We start from the raw sequence: 19,894 nt of genomic DNA, 5'->3' as shown, positions 1-19,894 counted from the left end.
ATAATATTTATAATTAGAATAAATGTAAAACTAACGCTTAGAAGGCGTTTTCATTTAAGCGTTAAAAATGAGAGTTTAATAAACCACTGCATACAAGCAAGTATAGATTTTACTAAACAAAAAGTAGTAGGATTTTAACCGTGAACTGTATATGGTATATTTTATATACCGCGAATTAATTTAACGCACATTTATCTCAACCGGTTTATTTATACTGTAGGAATAGTAAAGCTATGCTAGGTTAAACCAGAGCCACATATGTCCTTAAAGGGCCAGAGTCTTGGTTACAGGTTTTAATAAAAGATTTTAATAAACGCTGATTAAATCAGTGTGTGTTAAATGAGTGGACCCCGTGATTCAGTAGCTTGTAGAACAACCTTGTAGCAGCAGTAACTTGAATTGTTTTCAGCTTAACTTTAGCAGCAAATCATTTTTGGAGGATTTTTCTTACTCTGCTTTACTTCGTTAAGGTTTGCAGGCATTTCTTTATGCACAGAAAGGTCTTGTCATAGTATTTTTCAGTCAGGTTGAGGTCTGGACTCTGACTGGATTCTTGGCTGGTTGTAGATTTGCTGCCGTGTTTGACATTATTGTCCTGTTCCATGAAGTTAATTTGAACCAAGCTGTAGTTTTGGGACAGAATATTTTGGTATACAGAGGAGTTCATGATCAACTCAGTGACTGAAATGGTAAATGCCCTGTATTTGTATAGCGCTTTACTAGTCCCTAAGGACCCCAAAGCGCTTTACACAACCACCCATTCACACACTGAAACAGTGATTGAAAGGTACCACGGCCCCGTGGCTGCAAAACAAGCACAAATCATGACTCCCCCACCAACGTGCTTGACAGTTGGCATGAGATTTTTCTACCAAGTTGCCGTGTTAGGTTTTCACCAAATGTGGTGCTGTGCTTCATGGCAGGACATCTCCACTTTGATCTCCTCTGTGCAAAGGACATTGTTCCAGAAGTCCTGTGGTTTCTTCAGATAAAGTTTGCAAATCTATCCGGTGCTGCCATGTTCTTTTTAAGAAAGAGACTTGTGTGACCTGGTGGCGAATTTCCTGGAATGTCTACTCTCAGTAACTGTCTTAAATGTTTTCCACTGGTGAATTATTTTTCCCCAGACTTAAGAATTATGAATTCAAATTGTTTGGAAATGGCATTATAAATCTTCCCAGACTGATGGCAGCAACAGGTGCTTTTCGGTGATCTTTGATGTTTTTAATCCTGTAAACTCACCTGAATGTACCAGATCACAATTGCTGATTATCAGTTTATTCCACAAAAATAAACACAATTAAGGATGTACTAGTTTTTGTAAAATAATTAGAAGATGCATTATGTTGTGTATTGTTCATCTGAGCTTTAAGTAATTTAAGTAAAAGATTGTCATTTCCTTTTCACGTGACTGTATATTTCTGGTTTTCCAACCTTACTTATCCACCTGCGCTGCTCGCACGAATGACAAAATACAGAAACTTCAATTTGTTACTTTTTTTTAATGAATGAAATATATTTATTATAACTTTGGTCAACATGTAAAACTGTAAGACAGGGGCAGAAAAAGTCTCAATGACCGTTTTCCAAGAAAAGCTGGGGTTGTCTTTACACATGCATTAAACTTAATCCATTAAAGACAATTACCAGACGCCGCCGTCTAGAGCGTCTCTGCACACCGAAGGCTACCCTGTCCAGAATCAACTGCTGACCACGTGGCTGTAAATACACGAGTTAACTGCAAGCAGAGTGCTCAAAATATTGCTCATTTATTTATTTTGAAATCACATTAACCCCAATTTATCTTCATTTTCAGAAATGGCTTCTGAAGTGTATTTGCCCTGATGCAAGTTTCAGATAAACACCCAAATAGTGCCCAAAACACCTTTTGCTTTCACTGGTGCTTTACGAAAGTAAACATTTGGCTTCAAAGCCCAAAATTCAAGGAGGAGGAAAAAAAAAAAAGTCATCACTGTTCATAAAACATTAATGAACAACTTAAACAAGAGGTACGAAACATGGCATCCTCGAAATAAGGACAGAAAGCTGAAGAGTTTTAGATCCTTTCTGCTCAGCTAAATTACTAAGTGCTCGCTGGATACGGTATGCTCTGTCCCTCTGAGTGCGCGTTTCCATTTATAGCACATTATGTGAATGAAAACAAAATAAAAAATAAAGACACGGTAACAGGTGAAATTAAGCAAGAGACAAAAGCAATTAATCTCCCACGTAACCCAGCCTGTCCCCCTGTAGCTCTGCAGCTCTGACTTGTGTTATTCTTGACAAACAGGTACAAAGACTGAGGCAAAAGTGTCACATGAACCCTCAGAGAATATTCATCACAAAAAGGTCAAAAGAAAAAAAAAAAAGAAAGCAGTGACGAACAAGATGATGGGATCTGAACCCAGGCCGCTCTTTTCGGTTTACTTTCACCAAACGTCAACAAACGCTGGTTTTAACTGATGACATTATAAACATTACCAGGAGAGGAACAAGGAAACATTAGACCGCAGGCATGTCCGGTTTCAGGGAAACATGCTGGAGCAGAAACAGGGTGTAAGAACCAGTAGACACCCCCTCCTCTTCCTGCTGCCGCTGATGCCCCCTCTTCCTCCTGTAGATTAGGTCTTGATCATCCCTCCATCTCCTTCGCTGACAAAACGCTTCCGCCCTCTAGTGGAGAAAGTCAAGACAGAGAAATGTTTTAGTGTTGGTAGGCAGCTCACAGACTCACAGATAAAGACATGGCACGTTTCACATTTTCTCACTGAGAACAAAACAACAGCAAATCGTCTGCTGTCCAAAAAGCGCAGTGCAATCAAGAAATCACCGGGCCTTTACTGAAAATGTAACAGTGTATGTGTGGCTCGTTTTTAAAGATTTGCATCTTGAGCTGGAGCAAGATCAGGAAGCCAGAAAATACTGACAGATGTGTATTTAAGCAATAATAGCCGTGTTTAGAAAATGAAAAGGAGGTCATCCCATCCAGTGTGGACAACCTGTAACATCAGAGCATGAAAATGTGCGATACGTGTTCTTTGGAAGCTGTAGTTTGTCCTCCAACTGACAGCCAGTGCTGTTTGACGGGTTTAAAGGTATGTTCTAGTCCATCCTTAACACGTGGAAGACGTTGCATGAGCACACGAGTCTGCTGTTGGAACTGTGAGTGACGTCACTCTACGAGTTAAAAGCACTTAGAAGTAGAAAAGGGCGCTGGTGTAAATGAGGCTTGAAGTGAGAGAGCAATTTGAGTGCTTAAATAAGAGTAGAAAAGCACTATATAAGTACCAGCTCATTTAAAGGGACTTATGTTTGATTGTTTTGTTTTGGCATGGATAAATGTGGAATTACACCTTCACTTCACGCCTTTATTGTCAACAGGGACAAGATGTATTATTTTCCAGATTCTTTCTGAAACTCTCAGTGGAACGGACCTGAAATCATTAGACAATAAACCCCGATTCACCTGGAGGGACAGGCATCCCTCAGCTGTTTGGTGATGACAGACTCCTGATAGCACAGGTCCACAAAAGTCTCCATGATAGAGTGGGCATGTGGCACATCTAGGCTGATTTCAGGCAGCTCATCATAGACGCGCTGGAAACCCTGCAGGAGAAAAAAAAATGTATAAGTAGTAATACGAAAGTGATACAGTGCATAAAATGGTAGAAAATAAAAGGAGACTAACCCTGTTCATCTGATCAACAGTGATGAGGCCCGTTTTCCAGAAGGACTGCAGGAGCTTCATCATCATACTAGTGGCAGTGTCACCTTTAGACTCCAGCACCATCACTACAGCCTGGAAAATGAATTCAGAAACTGAATTTAAAATCTTTCTCCTCACATACAAGGTCTCGAATAATCAGATCCCATCTTATCTTGAAGACCTCACAGTACCGTATCACTTCAATACAGCACTTCACTCTCAGACTGCTACCTTGCTTGTGGCTCCCAGGATATTTAATAGTAGAACGGGAGAAAGAGCCTTCAGCTTTCAGGAACAGGCTCCCAGTTTGGAAATGGGAAACAGACACCCTGTTTACTTTTAAGATTAAGCTTAAATCTTTTCTTTTTGATAAAGAGTATAAAGAATACAGCTAGGGCTGTAGCAGGTGACCCCGAATCCTCCCTTAGTTATGCTTCAACAGATCTAAGCTGCTGAAGGCTTCCCATGATGCACTTGGCGTTTCTTTTTCCACTCTCCTTTTCATTCTCTCTGTGTTTATACACTACTCTGTCTTTAATCATAATTTATTATTATTAATCTCTGGTTCTCTTCCACAGTGTGTCTTTGGACCCGTCTCCCTGCTTCACCCCCAACTGGTCTTGCCAGAAGTTGCTTCCTTTTAAAAGGGAGTTTTTTTCCTCCCACTTTCACCACATGCGTGCTTATACAGGTTCATCTGCTTGTTGGGGTTTCTCTGTATTGTTGAAGAGTCTTTTTTTAACAATATAAAGCACTTTTAGGAAACTGCTGTTGTGATTTGACAGCATATAAATAAAACTGAAGTGAAATAGACGCACAATACTGAGAAACACGCACCAAGTATCATCATCCGATCAATGAATCGAAGTAAGAGAATCGAGGCCAGTAATCATCAACATTCTCTGAGCTGAACATTTTACAGCATTGTAAAGTGTTTCAGCCTACAGCCTACAGCCGAGGCAACTGTTAGACTAACATGAGACAGGACAAGGGGGGGTGAAACTGCCACGACTGTGCTCTCCTCAGTTGTGCCCTTTGCAGACCTTGGACTGTGTGAAAAAATCTGTTTTTGAAGTCTGCATGCCCGAAAAGTAAAACTGGCTCTACTGCAATTAGCTGCATAACATTGTGCAAATCTTAGCAGGAACCCACAAGGTCACACAAGGAAGCAGAATTATCACCGCTGCCATACGTGCACTAAGCGTGCATCTGTTTGCACTCGGTCTAATATGGAACAGAAAAACTTGCCATCCAAAATTGAGCTTGTCAACTGTGTGCACGTTTGAAATTTGGTAACCAGTAATCTGTTTATACTTACACAAGGACACATTTTGGTTTGACTGATTTGAAGTGAGCTTAGCGAATACATGTACTGCAAATAAGAGACAATCACTGCCAAACACACAGTGTCCTTGGCAGAAAGCAGAAATGACTGTCACCGATCAGTTTCTTTTTTTCTTCCCAGTGTTGCTCTTCAGTTTACTTGACTCGACACCAGAGACAGAAAACACTTTTAAAAAAAAAGGCTCAGTTTACAGATTTTAATTCCTATTCTGTTATGTGTGAAGAACAAGTAGAAAAAAAATAAACCTTCTACTTTGTTTGACCTCACTTGACTTGAACAAATAAAAAGCTGTGGATACCTCGTAGACCAGCTCATGGTGGAAATGAGGCACTTCCAGGTCCCGGAGACAGTGCTCCGCCTCCGACACGTCTCCTGATATCAGATACTCTTTGAGCAGAAGATTCATCTGAAACAAACAAACAGCCACGTTAGCAGTGTGTGGCAACGTTATCAAACACAGCAGAAGACTGAACTGATGCATTGCTGCCGCATCAGTTGAGCTGCAGGTCAAACACTCATCAAGACTAACTAACCCACGTTTAATTCAGAGTAGGTATAAAAGAGTAAAGAGCCATGCATACAGTGTTCTACACTGAATTATCCCAGTGCTTACTCTCACCATGTTTATGTACAATAAACACGGTGAGAGTATACAGAAATGTAAGTAAATCTTTTTCTGTTAGGAGCTCCAGTATGAAAACATGTCTCCTGGCATCAATGCATAGAAAATCCACAAGCAGGAAAAAGGCTAACTAGAGCCCTGTACCTTCATTTAAAAGACACCCACTCATGATGGGAGACTCTGGCCAATCACAGATTGTTTTAGACCAGCTCAGGTGAGCAATTTAAGGGAGTGTAAAGAACAACAAAAAGAAACGTTCAAATCCAACGTAGAGCCAGAAATCATACATGTGAAGCACATCAAGGCACATGATGGTGGGAGGAGATCAGAAGAGAGGAGAGAACGAGCTGCACAAGGAAGGCTTGCTATCAAATTGCTCCTTTTCTTTTTTTCTTCTTTTTTTACTGCCAAATTACAGAATCTGCAACTAACCAGACAACATTTAAAGCCTATGAAATATTTTCATCTAGCCATTACTCCAGGAATAACCCAACCTTCATCTGGGAAATAAAATCTATCATGAAATGTTTAACGTTCCCGACAGAAAGAAAAACATTTCTTTGTTTGCACTTCTGCTTGAATTTTCAGTCTCCGCTCTGTTTTTATAGCAGGTTTGGTTATGTCACTCTCACTGCAGATCTGCACGTACATCAGGAAGCATGGTTTTACTTCAACCTATTTATGGAACGATTAGTCATTCGATTAGAGCGCGTGATTGATCCAAGATGCTCAAAACACTGAGCATGACCAACACTTCTGAGTCAACTTTGGATCCAATTCAGCGACGGGTCTGAAAACTACCGAGGCTGACACACCGCTCTCACTCGCACTCTTTTAAATGTTGCACAACTTACAGTTTGGGTTTGTTTTCCTCAAGTGGAACTCCCACATTGTCCACACCCACATTCACACGGCAACAAAATCCCAGATTACTGAAGAGTGATTGTAAACAAAAACAAACCAGAGAAACAAAAGACCGAGTAGCAGAGCCCATCAGCACAAGCACACGCAGATGATTACTTATTATGATTACTTATTATGATTACTTATTATGATTACTTATTAAGCCATTTTCAATAAAAAATAAGTTTAAAAAAGTAAATTGTGATTGAAGTGCAGACTTTCAACTTTAATTCAAGGGGTTTAACAAGAGTTTTGTGTTAACTGTCTAACAATTACAGCCATTTTTATACACAGCCCTCCATTTTCAGAGGCTTAAACATAATTGGACAAACTAACAATTTTAAACATAAAGACTGTTTTCATATTTGGATGAAAAATCCTTTGCACTGCATTTGACTGCCTAAAGTCTGGAAGCCAAATGCTGCGTCTCCTCCCTTGAGATGCTCTGCCTTCAGTCGCTGCGTGTTTGTGGGTTTTTCTGCCTTCAGTTTTGTCTTTACCAACTAAAAATCACGCTCTACTGGGTTGAGATCAGGTGACTGACTTGGCGCCTGAGTATATCATTTCTTTGCCTCCATAAAATCTAGAGTTGCTTTTGCAGGGCTTTGGCTCATTATCTACTTGCGCTGTGAAGCGTCGTCCAATCGGTTTTGCAGAATTTGGCTGAATCTGAACAGAGAGCATAGCCCCGTCCACTTCAGTCCATCCTGCTACTTCTATCAGCAGCCACATCATCAATAAACCCTAGTGGGCCGGCTGCATACGCACCTGTGCCGTAATGCTGCCTCCACGATGATCATCATGTATGTTTTGGATTATGAGTCGTTTCTCTTCTCTAAGCGCACTTTATCATCATCAGTCCAAATCATTCCCCCCCAAAGTGTTAATTTGCCCTTCTTGTTCTTGAGTGAAACTCACGGAAACCATGGAAACAATTAACCTCCACTTTAGTTGCCTTCTTTTGGTGTTGTTGAGAATGCAGCAGATTGTTGATCTGGTCACTCCTAAAGTTTTTGTTCTCTCCAACTGGTTTTATTTTAGTTTTTCAGCCTAATGATACACTGCCTCTACCGCAGTGAGATCTCCTCGAGCCTCATATTTAAAATTAAAGTGCCAAGCTATAAAACAGAAATGTAACATTTTCAATTAACTTCTGATGTGATGATCTCCAGATGGATCAGCTGCCATTAAATAAGAGAATAGGCCTCACCTGGCCATGAAATTGCTCATCAGTCAGCTAAATTAATTTGGAGCTTCTGGAAAAAAGCAGGTCATTGTGCATAAAAATACTGGTGATCACAGACACAGCTATGGTATCAATTTCAAAATCCTATGTATCAAATTCAGTAGATTTTCATAAAACTTTACCTCTGACCCCTGATCCTTAGGTCAAGGTCACTAAGATCCAAACTTGTCCCAAGATTTTAAGTAGATGAACCTACGGTATCATTTTAAAACTCCTACATCGCATCGCTCTCACGTTGTTGCATTTACAAACGTACGTGTCCATTGCCCCTGCCCACCTGGCAGGGTGACAACAATACCCCATTTTTAAGCAATTAACAAGGTCCTTTTTTTAAACCCCATAATTTAAAAGGAGGGAAACATATGGACTTAAGTGTACATGAAGTTGCACGGTACACTCTGCACTAATCCTCTGTCCTCCATCCTCCGGCCTGCGACCTAGAAACCAATTTCAGAACTCCACGTTAAAGCGTGTCTCAGTTCATAATGTGCATCACACGAGCAGAGGAGAGAGAAGGCTTGTTGTGTCAAATCCTGTCTCCTTGTGTCTTTCCCTCGCCTCCTCACACCTTTAGAGGGAGGGATCAAGACACAAGGAGAGGAATCGATTGAGACTGTCTTAATTTTAATCATTTATTTATCATGTTATTGCAGGACACTCTGGGTTTTTTAAATCTATGCATATGTTGACGCTTATAAGGTGATTTAAATTAAATCATGTTTATATTCTCACACACTGTTTATTGTATTGATTTGGCAGAAAGAGACTCTACTGTGAGAGTGTGTTTGTTTATGTCTGCCCCTCCCATGCCTTTTTTTTTCTTTTTTAAATTCTCACTTCTCAGGGGGGGAAAAAAATCTTTGCTGACACAGCAGCTAGACTGTGGCGCTCTACCCAGCATGCACCGTTTTCGCCCTGTTTACATTACATAATGTAATACACACTTGGAACTCGGATGTGAGGGATTCACTATGATATCACAAGCGAGTGACTTATCAGTTTCTGAACGGGGTGAGGCTTACCTCTTTGATGAGATGTTTGACAGGTCTCAGACCTCCACCGACACCCCACACGTTGTCCAGGCGAACCATCTCCCTCTTCATGGACAGCAGCACAGCAGCGCGGTCTAAAGCCACTCTAAAGAAAAGGATCACAGTTAGGTGGAGGGGAAGGGTGGCAGGGGCACAATACAGCCTTTCTTACAACGCGTTGAACTGCAGCTTTCACCTGGCATGCTCACAGTCCACTTTGCCCTTGTAGCAGTCCAGGAATGACATGGAGAGGACGTGGTCTGCGATGGCTCTGGCTATAAACTGGCCTAACATCTGCAAGGAACAGGAGGAAAGATTAAGCGAACCAAGTGAAGCCACATAACAAACATACCCGACTAACATTTGTTTTATTATTTAGTTTTAGCTCTTAAATGTATTAGGCCTCTGCACTGCTGAAGGTGGCGATCTAGTATGCAACATTTTGCTGCCTCGTAATAGAAGAAAGATACAAAGAGCATGTGTAATATTTGAAGAGGATTTGTGTGCACCTTTGGGATAAAAAGGGGTTTACACTTAACCACGGTTGAACCCTCTCCACCCTCTGAAGCACACAGTTATATTTGGTAGCATATCTGTGAGTGTTTCTTCCCATCATGCATCAGCTCTACCTGCGGGGCATCCGGTGTGTCCAGGATGAGGTCCGGGAGCTCTTTAAGCATCTTGTCGAAAGCTCGCCCCATCTCACTTTGCGACAGCATCTTCCCCGACAGATCAGACAGCAGGCGGGAGGTCAGTTCTCTGTGGCTCGCCTTGCCTTCGAGGGACAGGGACACAGCCAGAGAGGAGAACTCGTACTTGTGCTGGCCCAAATTGAGCTCCTTCAACAGCATCTGATAGGGTTTGGAGGGAGAACTGCATTTAGTTTTTACAGTTTAAGCATTTTTAAAAATGACCCCAAAACACAAACACATTATGCTTTTCAGAAGCGAGAGACACAAACCGAAGCCTAATCAGGCCCAGACAATCAAAGCACAGTGCGAGTGCAGGCCACTGAGAGAGGGAGTGCCTTCGTGTGCTTGGCACCCGTGCATAGGGTGAGCACAGCCCAATACACCTGTTGTTAAAAGCTCCACATTACTTCAGTCATCCAGCTTTGTTCTTTAAACCTGCTCACTCTTGGTCAGCATGCACAGACTTCAAAAGCTTTATTATAATTACTTACCTGAACCTCTTTTGTGTCCCCGTGCTCAAAGTACTCCTGTACAATCGGGTTCACCATTTTCTCAAGTTCCTTCTCGTCTATCTCGGGCACGACCGTCTCGTAGACCGTGTCCCCCTGTGTAAAAAATACACACACGCGGCGTCAGTCAGAAACAAGCACGCACAGCAGAGCGGATGCACGTTCATTGTTGAATTTCTCATCAGCTTTGTTTCAGGATTATATGAAGTATTTTCAACAATTCTAAAATACACAGTTCAACTTACAGTACTGTGCAAAAGTCTTGAGCCACCCCTCATTTCTTTATACTTTGCTAGGAAAATAGGTGCAGTGGTTTGAAACATGCAAACATTCTGTACAGGGTAAAACAGTCAATAACAGAGTTTGTATAATTCTAATGAGCTTAAGACTCAAACGGACACCTTTATTCTTCTGAGACAGGCTTCACTGTAATTTCTTTAAGTAGTCTTCAGGAACAGTTCCCAAGATCCTGGAAGGACATTCAAAGCTCTTCTTTGGATGCCGGCTGCCTCTTTTTTTTTTTTTTAACCCCGTTCTCCTGGATGCTTTCCAGATGTTACTGAATGTGCCATGTTTTACTGATGGCTTTATACACTCACTGTTGTGCCTCTCTCCTGACCTCCTCTGTACATAGTGGCATTGATTTGAACTAAAAGTTTTAAGTTTGGATTCATCACTCCATAAGACCTGTTAAAACTGATTTTAAAACTGATTTTCAGCCCATTTCTTGTGTAATGTCATATTCCTCAGTCTTCTTCAGAATGGCGTCTTGAGAGTTACCCTTCCAATGAGACCATTTCTGATGTCATAGGTGTCAGGCTTTCAGATACTTTCATCTGCTGTAGATATTTTAAGTTTTAAGCCTAATAGCTCTTAGGAAATGACCTTATTGGTCCAAAAATAATTTTTTATGACAGTCAACCTGTTAACTTTAGTGTTCTTATAGACTGAACTCAAGAAATGGGAACACACTGTGTGGACTTGTAGCAACAAAATGCTGGAATTGTTTTTTGTCTGTTATGTGTAGACAACACTGGTTCATCCTCGAATTAGGCGGCCTTTTTATGCTTGAATGAGTCGTAGTTCAGTGTTAAGTAGCTTAAAGAAAATTCTTTTAAAATACAAAGAAACGAGGGGTGACTCGAGGCTTTTGCACTGTACTGTATGAGCTAATTTCGTATAACTGCGTGATATATAAGATATTTTTCACTGGAATTTTCACGAGAGCATCCATATTCATTCTTGAGGTGCTTTTCTTTCCGTTATTAAAGCTCTGAACATCCACCAGATCCCCAGAGAGCTGTGCAAGACTCATACTGAGTTTGTGTTTCTCCCCAAAGAAACCAGAAGTTGTTACCTTTGAAAGTCTCACAACCATTTTGACTTTTCAGTTCATCTATTGAAAACTTTTCCTTTTTGGGCATACCAAAAACTCCACAGAAGATGTGTAAACATAACACTGACTGAAAACGGGCTACCGGTGAGCTTTAACCTAAACTTCTGTCCCAACACTTGTATTTACGAATTCCAAGGATATGAGTAAACTAACGTTCAGCTGAGGTTTTGAACAACCTGGAGCACAAATGATAATCTCAGTGCAGGCTAACATATACATTTCTACAAGTCCTCTTAATTATTTGAGTTATTTTAAGGAAAAACCACCTCCTAAAAATAATTAGTCAAAGAAGAGGAAAGAGGCATTCCAGCGTGTTACAGTTCCCATTTCTAGGCAGCTCCTTTATCAGGTGATCTGTGCAGTCTGATTCAAAGTCCACAGTCTGCACACGTCTCGTCTATTTTTCTGTACCACTCTGTCCCAGTTCCCTTTTAACAGTCAACATCTTTACGCCACCTTCGTGCTCCAGTCAAGGCTGAAATCACACCGGCTTTTCTGAGCCATTTCCAAACAGTTATCAGCATTTTACAGACAGGAGCGCCGTTCCCAGCCTGCATTCAGTCGCAAGTGCAGCAAGAGACAAACAAACTCGGCCTTTGGCGTCACATGGATGATAACGGGGTTAAAGATTGCAAATAGTGTTGACTGCAATGGGACGGAGCCATCTGGATTTAAGAAACATGCTAGCAGACCAATTTTTTTAACGGGTTTCAAACAAAGCTTGTTACGATTTTTGATATGAAAACAGTCTTGTATTTCCCAGGAAATCCTACTGTCAACATTTCCGGTGTTTCTGCGTAGCATGGGAGATGGATTACAATGCATCTCATCAGCAGTTCAGAATCAGAACGTGGACATAAAGAGATAAAGGGTGCCATCCAATGCACTGACTGCTGGAAGGAAAAAAAACACAAACAAAAGCCCCCTGACTGCTGGATGCCAGCATTTGAAAGCAAAGGACTTACAGATATAAAACAAACCTGCTTGCAGATAATCTGAAGTGTTAAAAGACAAACCCCCCAGCGGCCTCACCTGATAAGATTCATCATAGTTGGGGTCGTGTATGTCGGGCTCCTCATCTTCGTAAACCATCCCAGCAGCTCCCCAAACTCCTTTACCACCTGCCCCACCTGAACACGAAGAGTCAGCATTAACAGTCAGCAGTATAAGTCATGATGCTCAGGATGCATTGCTTCAAACGTAACTGCACTGCTACTATAATGCCATATGCTTGCATTGCATTGAGTAGGTGACGGCTACACACTATTCAAAAGGTGCCAAATCAATTAGAGCGGTGAAAGCACCAGATGCAGCAATGCAGTTTTGGACAGATTCAGAAAGAAGGTACATCGCTAATAACCCTTTTCCATCAGTATCTACTCGGCACGACTCAACGTGGTTTTTAGGGTTTCACCTGGTACTGAGTAGTTTTTAAGTACGTACTCGGGTGGGATTCCAAACAATTCGAGGCGATCTGAAAAAGTGATGTCATTTTTGAAACAGAGCATCGAGGGGAATTGGCTGCACAGAAACAACACTGTGGTCCTCGAGTCTGACAAAATGCCACAGAGTGAGGAGCAGGTATGCAATCGCCTCAATGTCCGCCTTTGTTGTAGCGTTCGTGTTGCAAACAAATGATGTCACCGGACGTTCTGTTGTGTTGCTATAACAGCCCCTTGAGTCGCGTTGAGCCGATCCAAGTAGAAACTAATGGAAAAAAGGGCTGAAAATTGCAGCGGACTGCAAATTATACCTTTTTTTGGCAGGCCTCTGCCTTTGCCCGTCCTGGATTTCCGGTCATTGGTGTTGACTTTGCCTTTCGGGCTGTGCGGGTCACCACCCGCCACTTCTCCCGACTCCGAGAAAGACTCGCTGGTGGAGTTGCGAGACGAGGATTTGCGCAGGCGACGCTTGGCTTTAGCTTTCAGACGAGCCTCGTGGAGCGCCTTTTCCTGGGGCGTCCAGTTGCCGTTCACCTCGGCCTCATTTAGCGAGTCGTCGTCGTCGCTGTACGGATGGTTAGCCTCCGCCACGGTGCCACCAGGAGCAAACCTCCCTGCAGTGAGAGGAGTGGATTTGTTCGTTAATGAACTGGTCTACACTGTGACAAACAACCTTATAAAAGTACACAGAATGGCCACAAGTATACAGACAATAAATATAAAGTTTTTTATAGCACGTCTTTGTCCTGTCTCCATCCCCTAACCCCAACCGGTCGCTGCAGATGGCTGCCCTTCCCTGAGGCTGGTTCTGCTGGAGGTTTCTTCCTGTTCAAAGGGAGTTTTCTGATTGGTAGATGGATCATCTACCAACGTCGCCTTTAAAAATAGTTTTTCACAGTGGAAAACTTTAAATATTATTTGAGCGACTTTAAAAAACATCAACACTCTCAAGTGTTCCCAGTTTTGCCCTTTGTGACGACTGCAAAAAAAGAAAAACAAAGGACACACTGACAAGAACGGAAACCACAGTAAAAGGTAAACATTAAACTACTATTTAGTAACAACACACGAGTCTAAAAATAATCCAGCACTAGTTTTCTGAACAATAACACAGACGACTCAAATCACCTACAGCAGCGGACTGATTTCTGAGGTAAGCAACTTTCATAAAAACTGCTCTTGTCTGAGTAAAACACAAAAAAATAAATACAATTTAAAAAGTGAGTTTAAAAAGGTACAGCTCTGTTACTAAAGCCAAGTTTAGCTGCAAGCCTGAACAGTTAATGGTGACTGTATTTCCCGTGGATGTTTACAAAGCCAAGACTCACTCTGGCAAGACGACATGGCAACATTTAACCTATCGGTGTTGTGCAAGAAGTCTCGCTTTGTGACTTTTTCTGCATAAGAACAGCTGCACGACTATAGCAAAATAGTTCATACCGAAGGTTTACGGGCCAACTTCCAGTCTTAATTTTTCTTGCATTTGCAAACAATCAAGTGCACCCTTCAGCTAATACACTGGCTTTCTGTCCACCTGTGTGTGTCAGGGCAGTGTTTTGCACAGCAAACCAAAGGTCACATAACAGGCAAAACATTATTCAGGAAGTCTGCAGTGCAAACTCACTCGCATGCATAGCTTTTTGACACTCACCAGCAATATCAGAAGACATAAGGTGGATTGAGTCGGTATTTTAATACGCTTCTATGGGTGTATGGAGAAAAAAAAAGGGAACATAAATTAACCGAAAGTTAGCTTCTTGCAAGCGTGGTGAAACAAACAACAAACCAACAAGTGTGACTGGAGCTGTGATGCAGGCATGGAGGGAGGAGGGAGCGAGCAAAGGAGAGCACATGCTGTAGAAATGCTGACGCCAGTTTTTTTTTTTGTTTTTTTTAACTCCTCTATGTTCTCGCGGTCTGTGGGGCGCAGCTAGAGTAGACTTGACTACATATGGCATGGCTGGGTCCATGAATGATCACATGACAGCACTGTAGGAGTGAGGGAAAGCAGCAGGAGGAATGCCTGAGGGTGAAATTCATACTCAGCACCCTAATGCATGGCTCCAAAAGGAAGTTTGTGGAGTTATAGCCATACAGGTTATAAGGACAAGCTGAAAACACACACAGGGCATCCCAGCAACAGATAAGTATCCAAAAAAAAGGAGAACCAACTGTAACTTGTGGTTTCCTGCTTTTCTTTTTTCTTTTTAAATGACATTACAACAAAACAACACATCTGCAGAGTTCACAGTAAAGTTAATAACAAAGAAAAGGAAGGAGGAACCATCCTGATTTAACCTGTTGAAGTAAAAGTAGCACCACACCCTGGCCTTCCAAAACCTGTAAACAACCGACCACGTGTCACCTCCTCCTCCTTTGGTTCCTCCTCCTCCCTCCTCAGCACAGGCCACAAGGGCCTGTCCGGGCAGTAAATTAGGAACTACCCAATGGCAAAGTGCCAAACACACAACTGACCAACTGGAAAGGAGCAGAAAAATGAGAAGGCACGGAGGAAAAAAAAAAAAAAAAAGCAGTTTGCAAAGACAAGAGTTGCATAAGAAAATGTAAGCAAATCCAACCAAGCCTGCTAACTTTTAGACTCTACAAAGACCACATGGCTGTCTTCTTAAAACAGGCCTGAGTGTCACCGTCGCAGTCCTGTAAAACTGCAACAACAAATCGCACTCTAGCCTTTAACACTAACACTGCACACCTACTAGAGCACCCAATGGAAACCTCCCCCTCCCACCCACTTAACACACATACAGATATAGGCAGACGCAGGCCAGCGCAGGACCTCTGCCCTGCATGACATATGGGAGCTAGTCGCTGGCAGAGAACATGATCGGCCCAGTTCAGCTTTAAGTATCTGCACGACCGAGGCGTGCATGAATGAGAAGAAGGTCAGTGGAGCAGAGTTTTCACATTACTCCAAAGGGACGCACCTAGTTTATCAAAGCTGTAAATATAGTACATGTGCTGCCCAAGTATAAAGTTAGATGTATGCAAGTACAGCAAGTTCTTTTTAGTCAAAGCACAAAGTCTGCACGTCTTATGACGTAGTCAAAGCCATTGATGTGTAGATGACGGATATATTTAACATGTTCACTCTCAAAGAAAGCTTCAGCTGACACACCCTACCCTCTAACAAATACTCACACTCAGGTGTAGTCTGCACATACAAGGGCTTCACAAAAGGTAAATATGTACGGCACAAACTACTAATCTCAGTTTCAGAGGGTTAAAATCAAGAGTAGCTGTAAATATATAGACATCTTTCTACATTAACTCAAGCAAATGTGAGTGGGATGTCCTTTGGGGCCAAATAAGCATCTGCACCATGATAAAAGAGGGGGTAGGGTGTGGATGTCTTTGAGGTTTAACTGTCATTTCAGTTTAATGAAAAGAAACTCCGACAGAATTTTTCCTTAAAAACATGTGCCAGGCACTTAGCCTAAACTTGGATGGTGATTTGTGCTTAAATATACAACTGCAGCGGGCTCACAAGCAGGCCACACGTGCAACAACAAAAAAAAGACAGAAAAAAAAAAAAAAAAAGAAAGTGCTCGGTCCTTGTTTTTTTTTATGTTGGAAACGTTTGCTGGTTGCAGAACAACAACGACAATGATAAAGTGCTCACAAAAGATTAGAGCTACTCTGATAAACAGTCGAGAGGCTGATGGCTCGTTTTGTTATCATCAGCCAATCACTCGTGTGTTGTCAAGCACGGGCGGTTTGCTCAGCTTACGAACTAAAGGGCCTGATGGTGTGTGCAAACATGTTTTTCACAAATGTGAAGAGGTAACAAAAGAAGAGCAGCCACAAAGAGGTCCAACGTGATGTTTATGGCCACGATGCCCTTAATGCACATATATACACATGCTCTCTCTCTGAAGAGATCACAGACCTGCTCCCACACTGTGGGGAAACATCCTGCTCACAGGGGCAGTGTCTAATTTTTAGACCAAGTTTTTTTATAGAAGCCCTTTTAAATCCGTGCCAAATGACCATAAAGAGGAGGATAAATGCAAACGCTGCGCTGCCATTAGTCGATTGTGTTGGTGTAATAAGAATAAAAGCTGCAAGAAGCTCCAAAACTATTTCCAGGGTCAAATACTTTTGCACTTGACACAGTTTTGAAAGTGAGGAGAGGCTTGTTCTGTTGCAGAAGTTCCCATTTAAACCCAGTAGATGGGATGTTCTGGCAGTGCAAAGCCATCACTTCAGCCACTAATAACTCATCTTATTACACCTTAATTAACACCTAACAGCAGCACCTTGTTGCAGAACTGACAGAAACGGCCTAAAGGTCTGATCATCTGGGCGGATTAATACGACTTTACACCCACTGCTGTGTGAGCTCAGACTGATCCACGACCTAACGAGGAGCCGTTCTTCTTGTTTTCCAAGCCAGACAATAGACTCTTTGACGGTGTCTGTCGCAACCTCATCAATGAGGCTTGACCTTCAAGGAAGTTAATGCAGAAATACCCATCCGTGCACACATGCTCTCACTACTATGACATACCAATAATGCACCATGTGGGGTGTCACATATACATACATATATGTATATACATATACACACACACACACACATACAGTCTGCACAGACAACCTTGGGACAGGCAGCTGCAGGGCGTTTTCAGGCAAACAAACCAATGGAAGATTATGGTAAGTGTGATCCATACAACCTTGGCGCTAATAATGCATTTCTTATGTAACACTTAAATGCACTGCAACGCAGAGCTTATGTAAGGTTTCGCTGTTGGCTCGTATTCTGGAGTGGGCTGTACATTTCCACATCACCGTCGAAACCATGTGGGTCATGTTACCATAAAACAACAATAACAACAACAACAACAACAAATAGAGCGCAATGATCATCAAAACCATCGCTCATATAACCCAAGAACGCAAAAAACAAACAAGCAACCTCGGTTTCGTTTCTATCTATGATCAAACACGGTGATATCTTCCGCAAACCCGGATCTCAACATATGACTTGGTGCAGGATATTGAGGTTTAATGCCACCTGCACAGCTTTTAAAACACGCAGGGTGACATGGTGCCACGCGCACGCACAGACGGAGGAATCGTGTCTGTCAGCTTAAACACAAACTCCTTTCTTTGTTCGTTTTTGTGTGTGCGCGCTTCCTTGGCATCGAAGATGGACTATAAGAAAAAGTCTCAACGACGACTCGCAAAAGCGGAAGTAAGCACGATCTCGTCCAATCAAAAGCGCGAAAGGGTTAAATGTAAAAGCAGACCAACAGCAAGCTTACAAAAGAAAAAAAACAGTAAAAATACAAATGGGGTTTGGTGCGAGTCGAAAACGCAAATCTGCGCTACAGTGCACAGATTTATTTGTAATCTTTTGCACCCACCACCGCCTCCCTGTGTGTGCGTGTCTGGTTTTTTAAACGGAGCACATGGTAGTGGGAGCATGGCTGGCGTTGCAGACAGTCCCATGCGAGGAGGGACAATGGATCGAGCGAGGAGGCCCTATCTGTGTGGTTGCTTCTCCAAGGCTTCGCATCGAGGTTGGACCCACTCACCGTCGGCCTGAGGAGCGGTGTCCATGTCGGTCGCCATGGCGCTCTCTCTCTTCAAATGCTCGATTAAAAACCCCTGGCGGTGCACTCCTCCTCCCGTCGAGCTGCCGTTAGCTGCAAGAGGGCCCCCACTAAAATAAAATAATAAAAATAAATAAATAACAGTCCTGCAGGTCAAACCTCTGCACAGCAGCCTCGTTTACTGCGAGTTTTACGGGCAAGAGAGACGCTGGAGTGTCTTTTTCGTGCTTAGCTTAGAGAGGAGTAAAAAAAAGATGAGTAAAAATGAGTGAAGGCGCGAGATGGAGGAGTTCAGTCCTCTTGTCCGCGTGCACAGCTGGGGTGTAAAGTTAAAAAAAAAAACAATCACGCTGTGGGGGGAAGGAAGCGGGTGAACTAGTTGAAGAGCATTTCATCAAACAGCCTGGAAGATAAACAAAGTCTGTTTTTAACTTTGCAGGAGCGACGCGAGAGGAGTCACGTGTCGAAAACGCGGACGGGGAGTGGTCAGCGCAGGGGTTGGGTGCTAATCCCTAGCGACCAATCACAGAGCAGCAAACGTCTGCACGTCTCCAACGGAAAATACCCAAACAGTGCTGTTTTTTGATATCGATCCGATACCAAGTAAATACAGGGCCAGAACTGCTGATACCGATACTGATAGCGATATTTTTAACCCGTAAAGGCAGCGTGAGAGCAGTGTCACTCTGAAAATTCACACATTTTAATGACAACTAAATCACTACGACTTTTACTTTCCACAATAATTTGTTAAGACAGCAAGAACTCACCTTTCTGCCTTTCTTTTTTTGTGTATTTTTGATTTCCAAAAAATAATTTGTTTAACACAGATCAGTGGACCACATGCTGAACTCAGAGGATAGAAACAAAGTAACAATCCTACTACGCTGGTAGCTCTGAAATTCCAGTGTTGGTATCGATACTAACATATTTGTATTGTTCCGCCCACTTCTATTCAACAGGATTACCGCCCAGCAGAGTTTCATCAGAATGGTTAGAGAGGTTACGTCAGGGTTTTTTTTATGCATGAATGATCGGTTTTGTTTTAATTATTATACTTTTAAAGTAGGGCTATGGGGTAGTTTGTGTGTGTTTACTTGCCTTTTGATGCGCTATATCCTTTTATATATAGGCTTACTCATCTTTTTGTTGTTACACATATATTTAATTATTTAAGACCAATAAAGATTTTAAAGAAACCGTCCATCGCACAGTGCCTGTTTGTCCCTGATATGAGTACCTAAAGTAGTTTTCTTTGAAATGCAGACTCTTCAGTCACATTACTGCAGGGGCCACTGAATGATTGGAGAACAGATGTTAGTGGTGCAGATATTTGGATCAGCCTTGTTCTAGCTTCTTTTGCTTCTACTGTTACAATCCTTGTGAATTTTACTAGTGTTACAATTAATACTTTTATTTATATTTG

At 42.2% G+C, this 19,894-nt stretch overlaps 1 protein-coding gene across 2 annotated transcripts; it reads right to left on the bottom strand.

Annotated features, from left to right (window-relative positions):
* Nucleotides 1-1,487: 1,487 nt before the first annotated feature.
* pdcd4a (programmed cell death 4a) lies at nt 1,488-18,945 on the bottom strand. 2 transcript variants are annotated; one of them, XM_086295584.1, is made up of 11 exons: nt 18,451-18,945; nt 13,204-13,506; nt 12,483-12,580; nt 10,037-10,150; nt 9,483-9,704; nt 9,050-9,147; nt 8,845-8,959; nt 5,350-5,457; nt 3,689-3,799; nt 3,467-3,606; nt 1,488-2,673 (listed from the first exon to the last, which is right to left on the bottom strand). In XM_086295584.1, exons 1-11 carry the CDS (start codon nt 18,485-18,487, stop codon nt 2,622-2,624), a joined length of 1,398 nt encoding a protein of 465 aa, XP_086151710.1. In that variant the 5' UTR covers nt 18,488-18,945; the 3' UTR covers nt 1,488-2,621. The 2 variants fall into 2 exon arrangements, with proteins under 2 accessions (XP_086151710.1, XP_086151711.1); XM_086295585.1 differs by lacking the exon at nt 18,451-18,945 and adding an exon at nt 14,544-14,695.
* Between the last annotated feature and the right edge of the window lie 949 nt (nt 18,946-19,894).

Source organism: Aulonocara sp. 'chitande type north' Nkhata Bay, linkage group LG6 (genome assembly GCF_057382095.1).
Source record: "Aulonocara sp. 'chitande type north' Nkhata Bay isolate Kocher_YH1m ecotype deep benthic linkage group LG6, A_spYH_male_GT1.1, whole genome shotgun sequence".
Lineage (NCBI taxonomy): Eukaryota > Metazoa > Chordata > Actinopteri > Cichliformes > Cichlidae > Aulonocara > Aulonocara sp. 'chitande type north' Nkhata Bay.
The sequence above is the reverse complement of the archived record's forward strand: the minus strand, read 5'-3'. Positions and strand labels throughout refer to the sequence as shown.

Bases quoted from the DNA above. Each gene is read 5' to 3' on its own strand.
- pdcd4a (XM_086295584.1), bottom strand. From the start codon at position 18,487: ATGGCGACCGACATGGACACCGCTCCTCAGGCCGACG. The intron at 13,507-18,450 runs GTGAGTGGGTCC...CTCTCACTGCAG, and splicing joins CACCGCTCCTCAGGCCGACG to GGAGGTTTGCTCCTGGTGGC. The intron at 12,581-13,203 runs GTATAATTTGCA...CTTCGTGTTCAG, and splicing joins CAGAGGCCTGCCAAAAAAAG to GTGGGGCAGGTGGTAAAGGA.